Source organism: Arachis ipaensis, chromosome B5 (assembly GCF_059453495.1).
Source record: "Arachis ipaensis isolate K30076 ecotype BB chromosome B5, ASM5945349v1, whole genome shotgun sequence".
NCBI classification, from domain to species: Eukaryota; Viridiplantae; Streptophyta; class Magnoliopsida; order Fabales; family Fabaceae; genus Arachis; species Arachis ipaensis.
The window spans coordinates 1,929,565-1,943,984 of record NC_142440.1 but is presented as its reverse complement, the minus strand read 5'-3'; the positions used below and the strand labels follow the sequence as shown (position 1 = coordinate 1,943,984).

Here is a 14,420-nt window from a genome sequence, read left to right as displayed (position 1 = left end):
CCATTTTAAAAACATCACACGTTGATCCTCTTTCGCCTTCCTTTCATTATCCATGGAAGATATAAAATATGCCACTTTGTTCTTGCTTAGCTTAAAGACATACATGACACACATTTATTAATTATTTAATTTGTTACTAATTAAGTTCAATATATATTCATCCCATACCAAACCCATTATTCTATAAGTAACGTTTCATGTATTCATGAACAGTAGTGTACTTCACTTCAGGATAAAGTTCACAAGCTTCAACTCCACCATCTCCTATCTCAAAATTTGCAAGACACCCTTCAATGCAAACATGGTAGTAATGTACCATTGCCACTTGTTCTGCATATGATTTTCCTGCATGTTTCAAAATTAATAATGTAATTAACAACCTTGAGTTCTTTTTCTATTGTTATTTTCACTACTACTACATATATGTGTATCTAACATTCTCACCTTTCATGGAATTCAAAAATTGCTCAGCAAAAATTGAAGATTTCTTCAATTCTTTCCCAATCAACTTCTCCCAAGTTTGAACAATTTCTAACGGCGATAATATGTTTTTAGGTGGCCTTATATAAACTGTTTTGTTCAAAGTTTTAGGATCATCTATTGTCTTAATAGTATACTTGGCTATGTCATCTTCATCCACAGTAATAGCTGTCAAATTTGAGAGACATAATATGTTATTAATTATATAATTAATCAAATGGTATATGCTACTTAATTAGACATATGTATGTTCAACAATAATATTAATATAATAACAACATCAACTAAATTTTGTATGTCCAAGATGTATGATAATAACATGAATCATGAAATTTCATAAATGATAGGGTTAATCAATTTTTGTATCTGTAAAAATTGTAATTTTTAATTATTTTGGTTTATATAATTTTTTTTCCCTTAAATATTTGAGTTTAATTTAATCCTTTACGTTAGGAAAAATATTTGAAAGTTATTAAATTATGATATATCTCATTTTATCACATTATTATTTAGCATGATTATGAGCACTAAACTGAATTGGTCTATTCACTTTGGTTAATTGAAAACAGACCACTAATTAGATTCAAGATAAAAATTTCTTGTCAATAAACTAGTCAAAAATCGAAAAAATAGTTAGAAAATAGTTGAGGGATCGAATTAGTATAATTTTTTAGTATTGCTTTAAAATAATAAATCCCAAAAAATTTAATTTTTTTAAAATTATATATTTTATATAAATATATTATTTTATTATAATTGATTTAATGCCAGTTGAACCTTTAAATCTCTAATTTCATTAGTTTAATAATTGGTTCAATTTTTAAAATCTGGTTATTTAGTAACAGTAAAAATTCAACTATATTACATATATATCAAAAATCAACTATCAAATCAGTTATTTATATAAAATATATATTAAAATATAAAATATATTAAAAATGAGTTAAAAAATAATAATTCATTTAATTACTATTTTTTATGTGCACATACATAGCCTTGTAGATAAAAATTGAAAGAAACTTCTTAAATTTTATAAAGTCGAAAACATGAAAAGTAAATTCTAAGCAAGAAAATATAAAAAAAAAAAAAAGGATAAAATTTACGATACTTAATCTTAAATAATATGTTGTTATGAAAACAATTTGGTAATAACTGAAGCTAAGTATATATATAAGTAAATGCATAGTTTAGTTACCCTTGACGTTGCCGTCTCCATAGAAGACCACAGAATCCCTTGAAGGCATGATGACGCCAAGTTGGCAAAGACCACCAAGAAAGTAACCAGCAAAACAATTAGCAGAAATATAGGTATGTGGTATCTTAGCTTCTTCTATGGCTTTTCTCACCACCATTTTGTCATCAAATGTTACTCTTCCTGGCTCCAAAGCATGTTCCATTCTTGCCGGGTCCATCCCAAATTCAGAAGGCAAAAATCTCTATTATACATAAGTAACTTTTTTACAATTAAATTAATTAAAGATTAGTTTAACAAATTTAATGATTGCTACATACAGTAATTAAATGGATCAAACTATAAAAAATGCACAAATTTATGTAAAATGAGTTTTTTTTATATATAATTAAAATTAAAATAATATTTAAAATATTTTTTAATTTAAAAATAAAAGTAAAAAGTATTGAAAAAATTAAAAAAAATGTAGCTTTACTTTGTAGACGTTACAAAAATTACATAACCATCCTAGCCACGGTAAGCTCCACCTTATATACTAATAATAATATATATAATACACAAGGTTCTGAAAATTAAATCGGAAAATTAAATCGGTGATTGAACCGTTTTAGTTATTGATTTATTGGATTAGCTGATTTAATCGTTAGTTCAATTAAAAAAATTATTTTATAATTAATTAATAAATAAAATATAAATGAATACAGTAAAATATAATTGTAGTGTATATAAACAATAAAATGTCATCTAAATTTAAAATACTATATCAACCAAATTCTTATAATATTATCAAACTACAAATTCAAAAATCAAATAACAAAAGAAAATATCTAAATATAAAATACCAACATTAAAATTTGTCATCAATCATTAAAATGCATAAAAACTTGCTGCAGATTCGTTATTGAACTCATCAAGATAGTCATAAGAAACAAGAAAAATTAATTGAATTAACTAAACCAACAACAAATTTTCGATCATTTACTCATCAAGTTTTCAACGAAAATTTATCTTAATTAACAAAAAGTGTTTATCTGTATAAATGTATCTTAATTTTTAACTTAAAAAATGTATTATGTATCTTTTAAAAAAATTAGATGTATTATATTAGTTTTAAAGATAAATATAATTTATAATTTATAATAAAAAATAAATAAATGAATTCTTTATTAAAAAAAAGAAACAATTCATAAATAAGGGAAAAAAAGAGACTTTGTATTGGGCTTTAATAGCTTTTGACCCAAATAGCAAATAAAAGGAGGGAATAACCCTACTAATTAGTAAAGTAGTGCTCCTCAAATAAGAGGCGCCCTCCTTCAACGCTTGTTTTCTTTCTATTAAAACTTTATAAAGATTTTTGAGTGTACAGACGTATTAGTATAACAGTGATTTTTAACTGTTGATTTTAATTATATATATTATATATTTTTTATAATTAATATCAATGGTTAAAAATCACTGATATGACGGCACACTTGAAAATTTTACAAAATTTTATTATATCGAGTGTTTTCATATAATGTTTTTTTTCTAAGATTATTAATAGTTTATATATAGAAATTAAATTGAATGGTATACCTTGATATTTCCGGCTTCCTTGATAGCATGAACGAGCTTAAGTTGTAAGAGAATTTGATGGCTGCGGATATGAACACCAGAAATGGCGGAAATGACAACATCAACAAGCTTGACAGCATTGACAAGGGATTGATGATCATGAAAGGAACCTGTTACAAGGTTAGCACCTTGTTCCTTGAATGACAAAAGAAGCTGAACTTTCTCAATGTCAACACCAATCTCTGGTCTATAAAGAACATATGTTTCATGCCCTTCTTCTAAACTTGCCTTCACCAACCTTTTTCCTATGTACCCTGTTCCCCCCACAATAAGCACCTTGCTCTTCAACATCCTCTCTCTCTCTCTCTAGTTTTATGGTATACAATGAATATGTGGTTGATGGGCCCTTATTATATAGTAACATGCTATGCATAATAAGGCCTGCCATTTATGTCTTGGAGACTTGGAGTGTACATATTTAACTTTGTCATCCAAGTAAACTACTCCCTTATTTCAAGTGTTCTATACTTGTATAGTTTGTACCACTTGAAAGAAAAGTTAAATATTTAGGTAGCGTTTGTTTTGAGGTATTGGGATGGAGACTGCGAAACTGAGATTTAGTATCATGTTTGTTGGCTCAGAAATTGATACTAAAATTTCTATCTCTGTTTCCAAAATTTCAGTATTTCAGTATCTCCAAAAAGTAGAGACACAAGAGACTGAAATTTTTAAAAATGGAGACTGAAACATTTTATATCTAAAAATACCCTCATTTCAATTAATTAATTCTAATTTTATCATTTGTACAAATTAAATTAGAACTTTATTCTTATTTTAATTTCTGTCTCCTACTTTTTTTTTTTTTCAAAGATAAATATTATTTTATTAATATAAAATAAAAGTGTTTCCATAAGGAAGTACAAAAGAATTGGGTATTCCCATTAATCATCAGGTGTGACTGAAAGACTTAAGAGCTTAAAGAAGAGTAAAGTAAGAGTAAAGAAAAAGTAGCATCTATCAGGTATGGTTCACGAGTTCACGCACTCAATTGCTAGCTTCTTTCACTATCTCTGGTGCTGGACTTATTACCTTCTCAAAAACACACCGATTCCTCGCTTTCCAAGTGCTCCAACACAACGCCGCTATGAGGAGGGTCTTTTGTCTACCGTCGAATTGAGCCACTGCCCAGGATAAGACTCGTTGCCACCAATTGAAAAAAGTTTCTTCTTCTCTCATCCATAGGTCAGGGGTTATTAAGCTTAGGCTCCATATTATTGAAGACAGGGGGCATTGGAACAAAGCATGAGAAATTGATTCAGCCTTCAACATGCATCTTAGACAAGTGGCAGGAGTGGATGCGAACCGGCTGTGAACTTGTTGCAACACCGGAAGCTTTTCATGAAGACTTTTCCATAGAAAAATCTTAATTTTATGTGGTAATTTCAACTCCCAAATGCTATTCCAGACTCTGTTGTGTATGTTCTGGGACCTCAATGAAGTAGGAGAATGAAAGAATCCATAAGCAATTTTGTATCCTGACCCAACTTCATATATACCAGATTTTGTCCAGCACCAATTAACTTCATCCTCCTCCTCTGTTGGTTTGATTGAAAAAATTTTATTGCATATATCAACTGAAAAAATCGACTCAATCAGATTTTTATTCCAACTTCTATCAGGATTTAGTAACGCACTAACGTAATACACTTGCATATTTGGCGGGATTGTGAGTGCATTTTGAGGTACATTAAGGGGCACTGGTGGTGGGAGCCAGGGGTCATGGAAGATGCGAACATTAGTGCCAGAGCCTATTTTCCATAACAAGCCTTTCTCGATCACCTTGCGCCCTTCAAGAACACTTCTCCAACCCCACGACGGTACGCTTCCTATCTCTGCATGTAGGAAATCTGTATATCTGAAATATTTAGCTTTGAGCATTCTTGATATAGTAGAATTAGGGTATTTCATTAGACGCCAACATTGCTTGCCCAATAAAGCCAAATTTTGCGCCCTTAGATCCTTGATCCCCAGCCCTCCATCTTTCTTTGGTCTCGTCATTGTGTCCCATTTAATCCAAACCATTCTTCGTTCTGCGCCTTTTTGACCCCACCAAAATTGCGAGAGCATGCTATGAATCTCAGTCAACAGCGTGTCCGGGAGCTTGAAACAAGAGAGTGTATAAATAGGAATTGCCTCCCCCACCGCTCTCAATAGCGTGTGCCTGCCACCTGATGACAATATACTTCTTTTCCAACCCATAATCCTCTTCTGAACTTTATCCTTGATAGCTCCAAAGGTTGCTTTCTTTGATTTTTGAACTATAGAGGGCAGTCCCAGGTATTTGTCTTGTGCTCCGATATGTTCAATATTTAGTGTCTGAGCAACTGCTAGTCTTGTGTTCTGAGGAGTGTTGTGACTGAAAAAGATAGCCGACTTATTCAAATTGACTTTTTGCCCACTAAAACCCTCATAGGTCTCTAGCAATTCTAGAATGCTTTGGCTTGTATTAGGTGCGCTCTTGCAAAAAAGGATTGAATCATCAGCAAACAAAAGGTGATTAATTGTTTGGCATCTCCGATTAACTTGAACTCCTTGAATTAATCTGTTTTGCTCTGCCTTGTGTAGCAAGAAGGAAAGTCCTTCTGCACAAAAAAGAAAGAGATATGGAGATAGGGGGTCACCCTGTCGGATGCCCCTATTTGGCCTAAAATAGCCAAATGGTTGACCTTCCACAACAACAGAGTAAGAAACAGTCGTTACCAATTCCTTAGTCCAATTAATCCATTTAGCATCAAACCCCAGCTTATCCATAATATACCATAAAAAATGCCATTCAACCCTATCATAAGCCTTGCTCATGTCTAGTTTAATAGCCATCTCATGCTCTGCCCCACTTCTCTTATTTTTCAAATAGTGCATACATTCGTGGGCAATTAGAATATTATCTGAAATGAGTCTTCCTTTGAGAAACGCACTCTGATTTGGACTTATAATTTTATTCATAATACCTTGTAATCGGTGCACCATAACTTTAGAAATAATTTTATACATAACTGAAGACAAACTGATCGGTCGTACCTGAGTCATGTCACTGGCATCTGGCACCTTTGGAATCAAACAAATTTGAGTATGATTGAAGCTTTTTAAAATTCTGCCACTGTGAAAGAAACTTCTCACTGCCTTAAAAATGTCACCTCCAACTATATCCCAGAAAAAGTGAAAAAACTTAGCTGTAAACCCGTCATCACCAGGAGCACTCTGAGTATGAACACTAAATGTAGCTCTTTTGACCTCGTCCATAGTTACTGGCCTTTGGAGCCTACGGTTCATGGAAGCTGTAACCTTAGACTCCAAATCCTCTAAGTATGGATTCGGATCAGCCGAACAAGAAGAAGTAAAAATATCGCAAAAGTAGTCCTCAGCTACCTTAGCAATATCCTCCGGTTTCGATGCAATCTCATTGTCCCTCCCCACTAATCTCCAAATTTTGTTCCTTCGCATCCTTGATTGAAATTTCTGGTGAAAGAATCTAGTATTCTGATCTCCTTCTTTTAGCCACTTGATTCTAGATTTTTCTCGCCAATAGCTCTCTTCTTTCAAATATGCCAGCTCCAACTTCTCTTCCAAACTGGTAACCTCCTCTCCCCCATTGATTCCAGCCACCCGCAACTCCTCTAGTTTAGCTTGAAGGTCCTCAATTTCTTTCCGGGAGTTTGCTTTGTGAGTTTTCTGCCATTGAACTAGTCTATGTCTACAAACTTTCAACTTTTGGGCCAAGGAGAACATAGCCGAGCCTACAACTTTCATTCTCCACACTTCACTGACAATTCTCTTGACATCCTCTTCTCCACACCAACGTTCCTGGTATTTAAACCGCCTTTTACTATGCCAGGATTGAGGTTCGGTTTCCATCAAAATTGGAGCATGATCCGAGCCTGACTCTGTGAGCCTGTGCACCACTGCATTCGGAAACTTCAACTTCCATTCCATCCCAACTAAATAGCGGTCAAGCCTCTCCTTCACCAAATCCTCTCCTTGTCTTCGATTTGTCCACGTGAAAGGGTGCCCCACCATTCCAATATCCACCAATTCGTTACTGTCAATAAAATTAGTGAATGTTGCAATGGTGGTTGCTGATTTTTTGCCTCCACCCTCCTTTTCCGCTTGGCTTGTTATAGCATTAAAATCGCCTGCTATTACCACTTTTCCTTCCATGTGTTGGCTCATTGTTATAAGCTCCTCAAACTGTAAGGATCGAATTTGTTCTGAACAACTCAAATGGACACCAATGAACGCCCATACCTCACTGCTTCCGACTTCCTTAATTTCGGCTGCCACAAAAAATTCTCCACTGCTAATAATTTGAACACTGATGCTGTCCTTCCAAGCTAGCACAAGTCCTCCTGCCACTCCTGCCGGGTTAACAATATGCCAGTTTTCGTAGCCGCATACCCGAAGTTTTGCTTCCACCTGTCGAGATTGGTTCTTTGTTTCACTTATAAACACAATCTCGGGGGAGTGGGATTTACAGATCCCTTTTAAGGTGTGAATTGTCAGGGGTCTCCCCAAACCTCGACAATTCCACACTATAGTTCTCATGGCGCCTTGGGTGCCATTTGTAGGCTGGCACCCTCCACCATCTGTTCAACTGCATTTTCATCCTCTGTTCTTGCTTTCTTTGTAGTTACTTCAGCTATACCACTCATCAACCTTTTTTTGGGTTCACTTTTAGTATCTGACTCTGCAGCACCTTGTCTTGCTAACCTTTTCCACTTCCTACCTTTTTCTGTGGTGAGACACTCCCTAATAGCGAATTGCATAAGCTGCCCTTCATCCTCCTTGGTATTGGACTGACCAGCTATGATAACCTCCATGCATTCTGTTCTAGAATTGGCTGATTGAGGTGACTCAGGTGCTGCCCTGTTACCAGTGTCTTGTGGTTTCAAACTTTGTTTCCCTTCTTGCATTGACATCCCTGTAAATTCTTCCAATAAGCAGTTTAAGACCGGTTTTTTCTTACGTTGAGTGGCCTTATTCTGGTTTTGGGTTGAGTTGTTGAATGTTCTTTCTCCTTCAGAGTAGATTCGCGTTCCCACTTGGCTAGCTTTAACCCATTCGCCAATGTCATCCTCTTTTACCATCTCACTCTCTGTGTCCTTCAGCAGATCATGGCAGTTTTTCACCTCGTGCCCCAATTTTGCGCAATAGGTACAGAACTTTCCAAGTCTCTCATAGCGCAGTGCCACTTCTACCTCCTTTTTATTAGGTCCTGCCACTATTAACTGATCTCTCACTTGCCTGGTAGCATCGATATTGATTTTGGCTTTCACAATCCTAGTTTCTCTGCCTCGCATATGAAATTTACCTACCTCCAACACTGTGCCCAGATTCTCTCCCAATTTACGTCCAACTTCGAGGGTTTTAAACGATTCTGGCAAACCCCAAAATTGAACCCAAACTGGAAAATTGGAAATAATCTCTTCATCACAGATCCGATCTTCCTTCCATCTCTTGACATGGAGCACATAATCTTTGAATAGCCATGGAGAACCACGTTCAACACGCAAGACATCCACCTCTTTATTAAAAAAGAATTGGAAGGAATTATCCCCTTTGTCACTCACGCTAAATCCTTCCGGGTTTCCCCATATAGCCTTTAAAGCATTCCCCATGGTTCCAATTGAGAAGGTTTTGGAAGCAAAGAGTCTGCCATAGAGACTATTGGAGCAAGCGTTAATACCTTTTGATATGTCTGTCTCTTCCAGTAGAATCACATTCCTACCTCCTTTCAGGTTGTCTTCCTCGATCCGATCTTCATCCCTCGTTGTCTCAGCCATGCAGATTACGTAGACTTGTATTGAGATTTAATTGATCTTGACAATGTAGCCTTGACGGCACTAGAAACTCCGTTAAGAAACCCTAACAGAGCACACTGAACATAACCTAAATAGTATTTCTGTCTCCTACTTTGCACTAAACAAAATATTGAGATTTATTTCAGTATCTGTCTCTAAGTTTCTGTCTCTCAGTATCAGTCTTTCAATTTCTGTCTCTCTACCAAACGTTTTATAGAATAAAAAATTTATTATGTGTGCAAAAAAATCAATTATCAAATTAACTATTATGTATTTATATAATTAAATATATATTATTTAATTTATTTTTAATATATTTTTATATCTTAATATATATTTTATACTGATAACTAATTTTAATGTATACAAATAAATGACGTTACTTTGTCATCCAAAGTAAACCCGGCCCTTTGCTTAAGTATTTTAGTTTGTAGCAGTGGAAAGAAAAGTAAAATTATTTACGGAATAGTAATCAAATCGGTCATAATTTTTTTATTAAATTTTAATTTTTAATATATTTTAATTGGTGAATTAGTTTTTTTTTTTTTTCGGTAGCCAAATTAGCCTTTGTATCAAACTGTTTGTCTACGATACCACGTAGCTAGGTAGAAGAATTGATTTAAAAGTTTAAAAAATGATTGAAAACTTTTATATTTTATTAACAACTATGAAAACTAATTTATCTAAATTTTTTAGTAAATATAAAACATCGTGAGATTAATTTGTGTAACAAAATAATATATATAGTGTACATATTTATTCTTATTTCATTCATGGAACCGCAATTTGTGTTTTCGTTTTTTGTTTTTTATCGATCATTATACGCACATTTAAAGTGCATGATAAATTGATCATCGATCTATGCTATTTAAATCCCGCAACTCATTTTTTTTTGTTTTTTTATAGTATCTTTTAATTTGACAAATTATAAATTAATTTGTCATAAATTTAAATTATTTATTTAAAAATTTAAACTCTCAATATTTATTTAAACAAAGGAATAAATTAATTATCTAACTCATTCAAATTGGTCAAATTTCGCAGCCTATTGTTAAAAATGGAGCAACATGCAGAAGTAGCTTAATTCTAGAAAGAAGATATAAAAAGGGTACATTATTGCATTGATGTAATGTAGCACCTAATTGAAGTGAACCTTTCCCGAAGAATAGTGTATTGGTCATGGGTGGCTCCCTCTCAGGAACAGAAGTCTTATTAGTGTCATCTAAAATAGAAATAATAGTCATCAATCATGATCATTTCATACCTAATCAAATACTATATATCTCTTCTTATGTCTAGTGGTTAAAAAGTCGCTAGCTTACGAGATTCCCAACGTGCAAAATCACACAAATTACTTTTTATAAATTGATATTTTTTTGGTGATGTACAATTGTATGAAAAAGAGGAGAGTTAAACGCATATGTACTAAATTGTGGGCTAATACAAGAATAATTAGTAATTAAGATTTTTTATAAAAAAAAATTATAAAATTTAAGTATCTAATAAATTTATTATGTATTTAATTAAATAATAAATTTAAAAATTTTTATTAATAATAATCTTAATACATAACACTATTGTTTTGTTGATCACATCTACTTCTTTGCAATGGCAAGGAGTATTATGTAAATGCATAGGAAAGTGTAATTTTTTTATGAATTTAATTTTGATGTATTAATCGTATAAAAAATTTTACATAATTATATAATTATATTCATTCTTTTAAATAATTATTATTAAAATACATATTTTTGCTAATGTAATGTTATGTCATTAGATGCACGTATAAAATTATTTAACTTCTTTTATTGCAAAAGTACTTAACACAACTTTTAACCAAGTTCAACTTCAATCCAATGAAGCAACAGGTTGACAATGAAACTAAACGAAACATTAACTAAATTAACCAACTTAATTAACTTGCTAAATACTTAACGGTGGAAATTCAGGTGCAGTCGACTTCACGTGAAATTGATAACTAAGAGCCGTTAGATGATTTGACTGATTTGACTAAATTTTCATCTAACGGTTCTTAGCTATCAACTTCACGTGAAATCGACTGCACCTGAGTTTTCACCGTACTTAACACGTCCACAATACTTTATAGAAAGCGTTTCAAGTATTCATGTGCAGTAGTGTAGTTGATTTCAGGATAAAGTTGAGAAGCTTCAACCCCATCTTCTCCTATCTCAAAATTTGTTAGACAACCTTCAAAGCAAACATGATAGTAATGTGCCATTCCACTTTGCATTTCATATGGTTTTCCTGTTTTCGCATTCAAAACATTTTTCAGCCACCTACTATCTAGAGATCACAATAATTGTTTCTAAGTTGTTGATTGATCTCATTACCTTCCATTGAACTTAAAAACTCTTGTACAGAAATTGAAGATTTCTGCAGTTCTTTTCCAATTAGCTTCTCCCAAATTTGGACAATTTCTCTTTGAGATAAAATGTTTTTTGGTGGTCTTATATATACTGTCTTGTTAAGTGTTCTTGGATCATCTATTGTTTTGATAGTATACATAGCTATATCATCTTCATCTACATAAATTCCTGTTCACATTAAATAATCAGTTATTTATATAATATCTAATAAAAAATAAATGACTATTTGTACCCATAAAAGATGAAAACGCTGATATATGTACTTACATTAAATCGAAACTAAACTTGTACCACATAAGATGCTCTCTGTGTGACAAAAGTATCCTGTCTTTAGAAGGTTGGAGTGTTACATAGAGTACTTTTGTCACACAGAGGGCATCGTGAGTACAAGTTTAATTTCGATCTAATGTAAGTATATATCTCAGCGTTTTCATCTTTTATAGGTACAAATGATCATTTATTCATATGATAAAATAATAGAAGGGGATAAATAATTTGGTATTATACTATTAGTTAGTTACCCACTTACCCTTGACATTGCCATCTCCGTACAAGACTACAGAGTCAACATAAGGGGTAATTTGGGCAAATTGACATAGGCCACCAAGAAAGTAACCAGCAAAACCGTTAGCAGAAATATAGGTATATGGTATGTTGGCCTCTTCTATGGCTTTTCTCACTACCATTTTATCATCATATGTTGCTCTTCCTGCCTCCAAAGCATGCTTCATTCTTGCTGGGTCTGTCCCAAACTCAGAAGGCAAAAATCTCTGTATGTACAAAATCAATAACACAAAATATTAGCTTTGCAAAAAAGTGATAAAATAAATGTTGTAATATATAATAGATAGGCCATATAATCATATTGGGATACTAAGAGTAGCTCTTGATTACTAGAGAGGCTTTAAAAAAGAAGTAAGTAAAAAAATATAAAATAAGAAGATGTTATATCTAATTTAAAATATTAGAGTGTCAAGTTAGTTGATTTCTTATTTTATAAATTTTTTATCTTTTGTTTTTTTTTTTTTTTCTGATGGGAGACTAATTTTTCGGATGGTATTCGTGCCAAAGAAGATATCAGAGTTCACACGTCAAAAGGAGTTTTCATCTCACGTTCATACTCAAATTATATTGATTTCAGGTAAGTCTTGAAATTCCTATCTTGTCATCCACAACATTTTAGATTTTAATGAGTACATATATAGAAAGTATTTGAGTTTATTAAAGAATATTAGAGCGACTCACGAGTGGAGTATTGAAGAGAAGAAATTTCGACAATTATATTCTCATTATTACTTGAGAGAGAAGTTACAAAAAAATGGAATGATTTATCAACAACCATCACTGATCACAGTATATTCTAGTTTTTTTTACCATATCTTTCGATTCAGCGGGTCAAACACTAATTTGTCATAAATTTAAACTTTTTTGAGGAGTTGTCTCCACAATACGAAATTCAAACTCTCAACACTTACTTAAACGAACGAATGAGCTAACTATTTGACCAATATATACTCTATATTGTGTTACCTAGTAGCTCAACCAACCAAATAATTCCGCATCTACACGTGTACAGTTAGTTACGAATTACAACAAACTATGCAAAAAGGGTAAAAACAGTTTAGGCAACTAAGCTTGGTAACAAAGGGTTTAGTCATAGTTTTATACTATAAACCAATAATTATCATTCAAATATAAGATTAGTATTACCTTGATATTCCCGGCCTCTTTGATAGCATCAACAAGTTTGAGCTGTTGGAGTATATGGTGGCCGCGGAAGGGAACACCGGCTACGGCGGAAATCACCACATCAACTTGCTTGACGGCGTTGAGAAGGCTTTGATGATCATCAAGGGAAGCTCTGAGAAGCTTAGCACCTTGCTCCTTAAATGAAAATAGAAGCTGAAGCTTATCAATGTCAAGACCAATGTCTGGCCTTTGAAGAACATAAGTTTCATGTCCCAAACCTAAACTTGCCTTCACCAATTTTTTTCCTATGTACCCTGTTCCTCCAATAATAAGCACCTTGCTCTTCTCCATCTCTTTAATTTCTCTTTCTCTCTTTACTATGTCCTTATATTAGATAGCCTCTAATTAAATTCTAATATTCATGTTATCTCTTCACAGAACTACAGAAGTCACAACTCAAGTGCATATCTTGACTCTTCCAAAAAAACAAAGTGCATATTTTGAATATGGAGAACACTTTATTAATAAAGATACTAAAAATATTTTTTTTATAAAGACGTTTAGATATTATTGGATATTTTTATTAAACTGGTTAATAATTTATTTTTTTAATAAATCAGAATAAAATTGGTTTATTATAGCAATAATAATAAATTCAAGAGAAAATTCCACTCTCCTCCTATGCGAGATGCTAAAATGACACTCCCCTCCCCTCTATTTTATAAATGTACATTCTCCTCCCTTTTAACTTTTAAAAAACCTCCTCTTTAATCCATTTTAAACTTTTTGTGTTAACTAATGTTAACTTTATCCATTTTTTAAGAAAAATAAATTATTTTTTAAAAAAAAATACCCATTAGCAAAAATTTTATTTTTTATCATTAAATTTTGCTTACCAAAATACTCTTTAATAAATTAATCTTTTATTGATTAAATTGTATTTTTTTAAAAAATTAAATAATTATATTATTTTTTTCTAAAATATCCTTCAATAATTTTTTAATTATTAAATTATAATTTTATCAAAATTTTCATTAACAATTTTTTTATATTTTACTATTAATTTTTCAATATCTATATATATTATTTTATCATTAAATAAAAAATTTTAGTAAGATTACTTTTCAATATCAATATATATTAGTTGTTATACATATTAATAGTAGTAATATTTTTTTATTTAATGTTAAAATAATATATATTGATATCAAAAAATTAATAGTAAAATATAAAAATAATTGTTAACAAAATTTTGGTAAAATC

The 14,420-nt window shown here is 32.1% G+C and overlaps 3 protein-coding genes across 3 annotated transcripts; all 3 read right to left on the bottom strand.

The window, feature by feature from the left end:
• Nucleotides 1-3: 3 nt before the first annotated feature.
• LOC107642387 (bifunctional pinoresinol-lariciresinol reductase 2) lies at nt 4-3,695 on the bottom strand. Its single transcript, XM_016345721.3, has 4 exons — nt 3,248-3,695; nt 1,676-1,916; nt 445-648; nt 4-345 (listed from the first exon to the last, which is right to left on the bottom strand). Exons 1-4 carry the CDS (start codon nt 3,575-3,577, stop codon nt 182-184), a joined length of 939 nt encoding a protein of 312 aa, XP_016201207.1. The 5' UTR covers nt 3,578-3,695; the 3' UTR covers nt 4-181.
• Nucleotides 3,696-4,270: 575 nt separating this feature from the next.
• LOC148563198 (uncharacterized) lies at nt 4,271-7,825 on the bottom strand. Its single transcript, XM_088486055.1, has 2 exons — nt 6,305-7,825; nt 4,271-5,743 (listed from the first exon to the last, which is right to left on the bottom strand). Exons 1-2 carry the CDS (start codon nt 7,823-7,825, stop codon nt 4,271-4,273), a joined length of 2,994 nt encoding a protein of 997 aa, XP_088342181.1.
• Nucleotides 7,826-10,864: 3,039 nt separating this feature from the next.
• Nucleotides 10,865-13,637, bottom strand: LOC107641612 (bifunctional pinoresinol-lariciresinol reductase-like). Its single transcript, XM_016345097.3, has 4 exons — nt 13,179-13,637; nt 11,998-12,238; nt 11,433-11,636; nt 10,865-11,346 (listed from the first exon to the last, which is right to left on the bottom strand). Exons 1-4 carry the CDS (start codon nt 13,506-13,508, stop codon nt 11,183-11,185), a joined length of 939 nt encoding a protein of 312 aa, XP_016200583.1. The 5' UTR covers nt 13,509-13,637; the 3' UTR covers nt 10,865-11,182.
• Between the last annotated feature and the right edge of the window lie 783 nt (nt 13,638-14,420).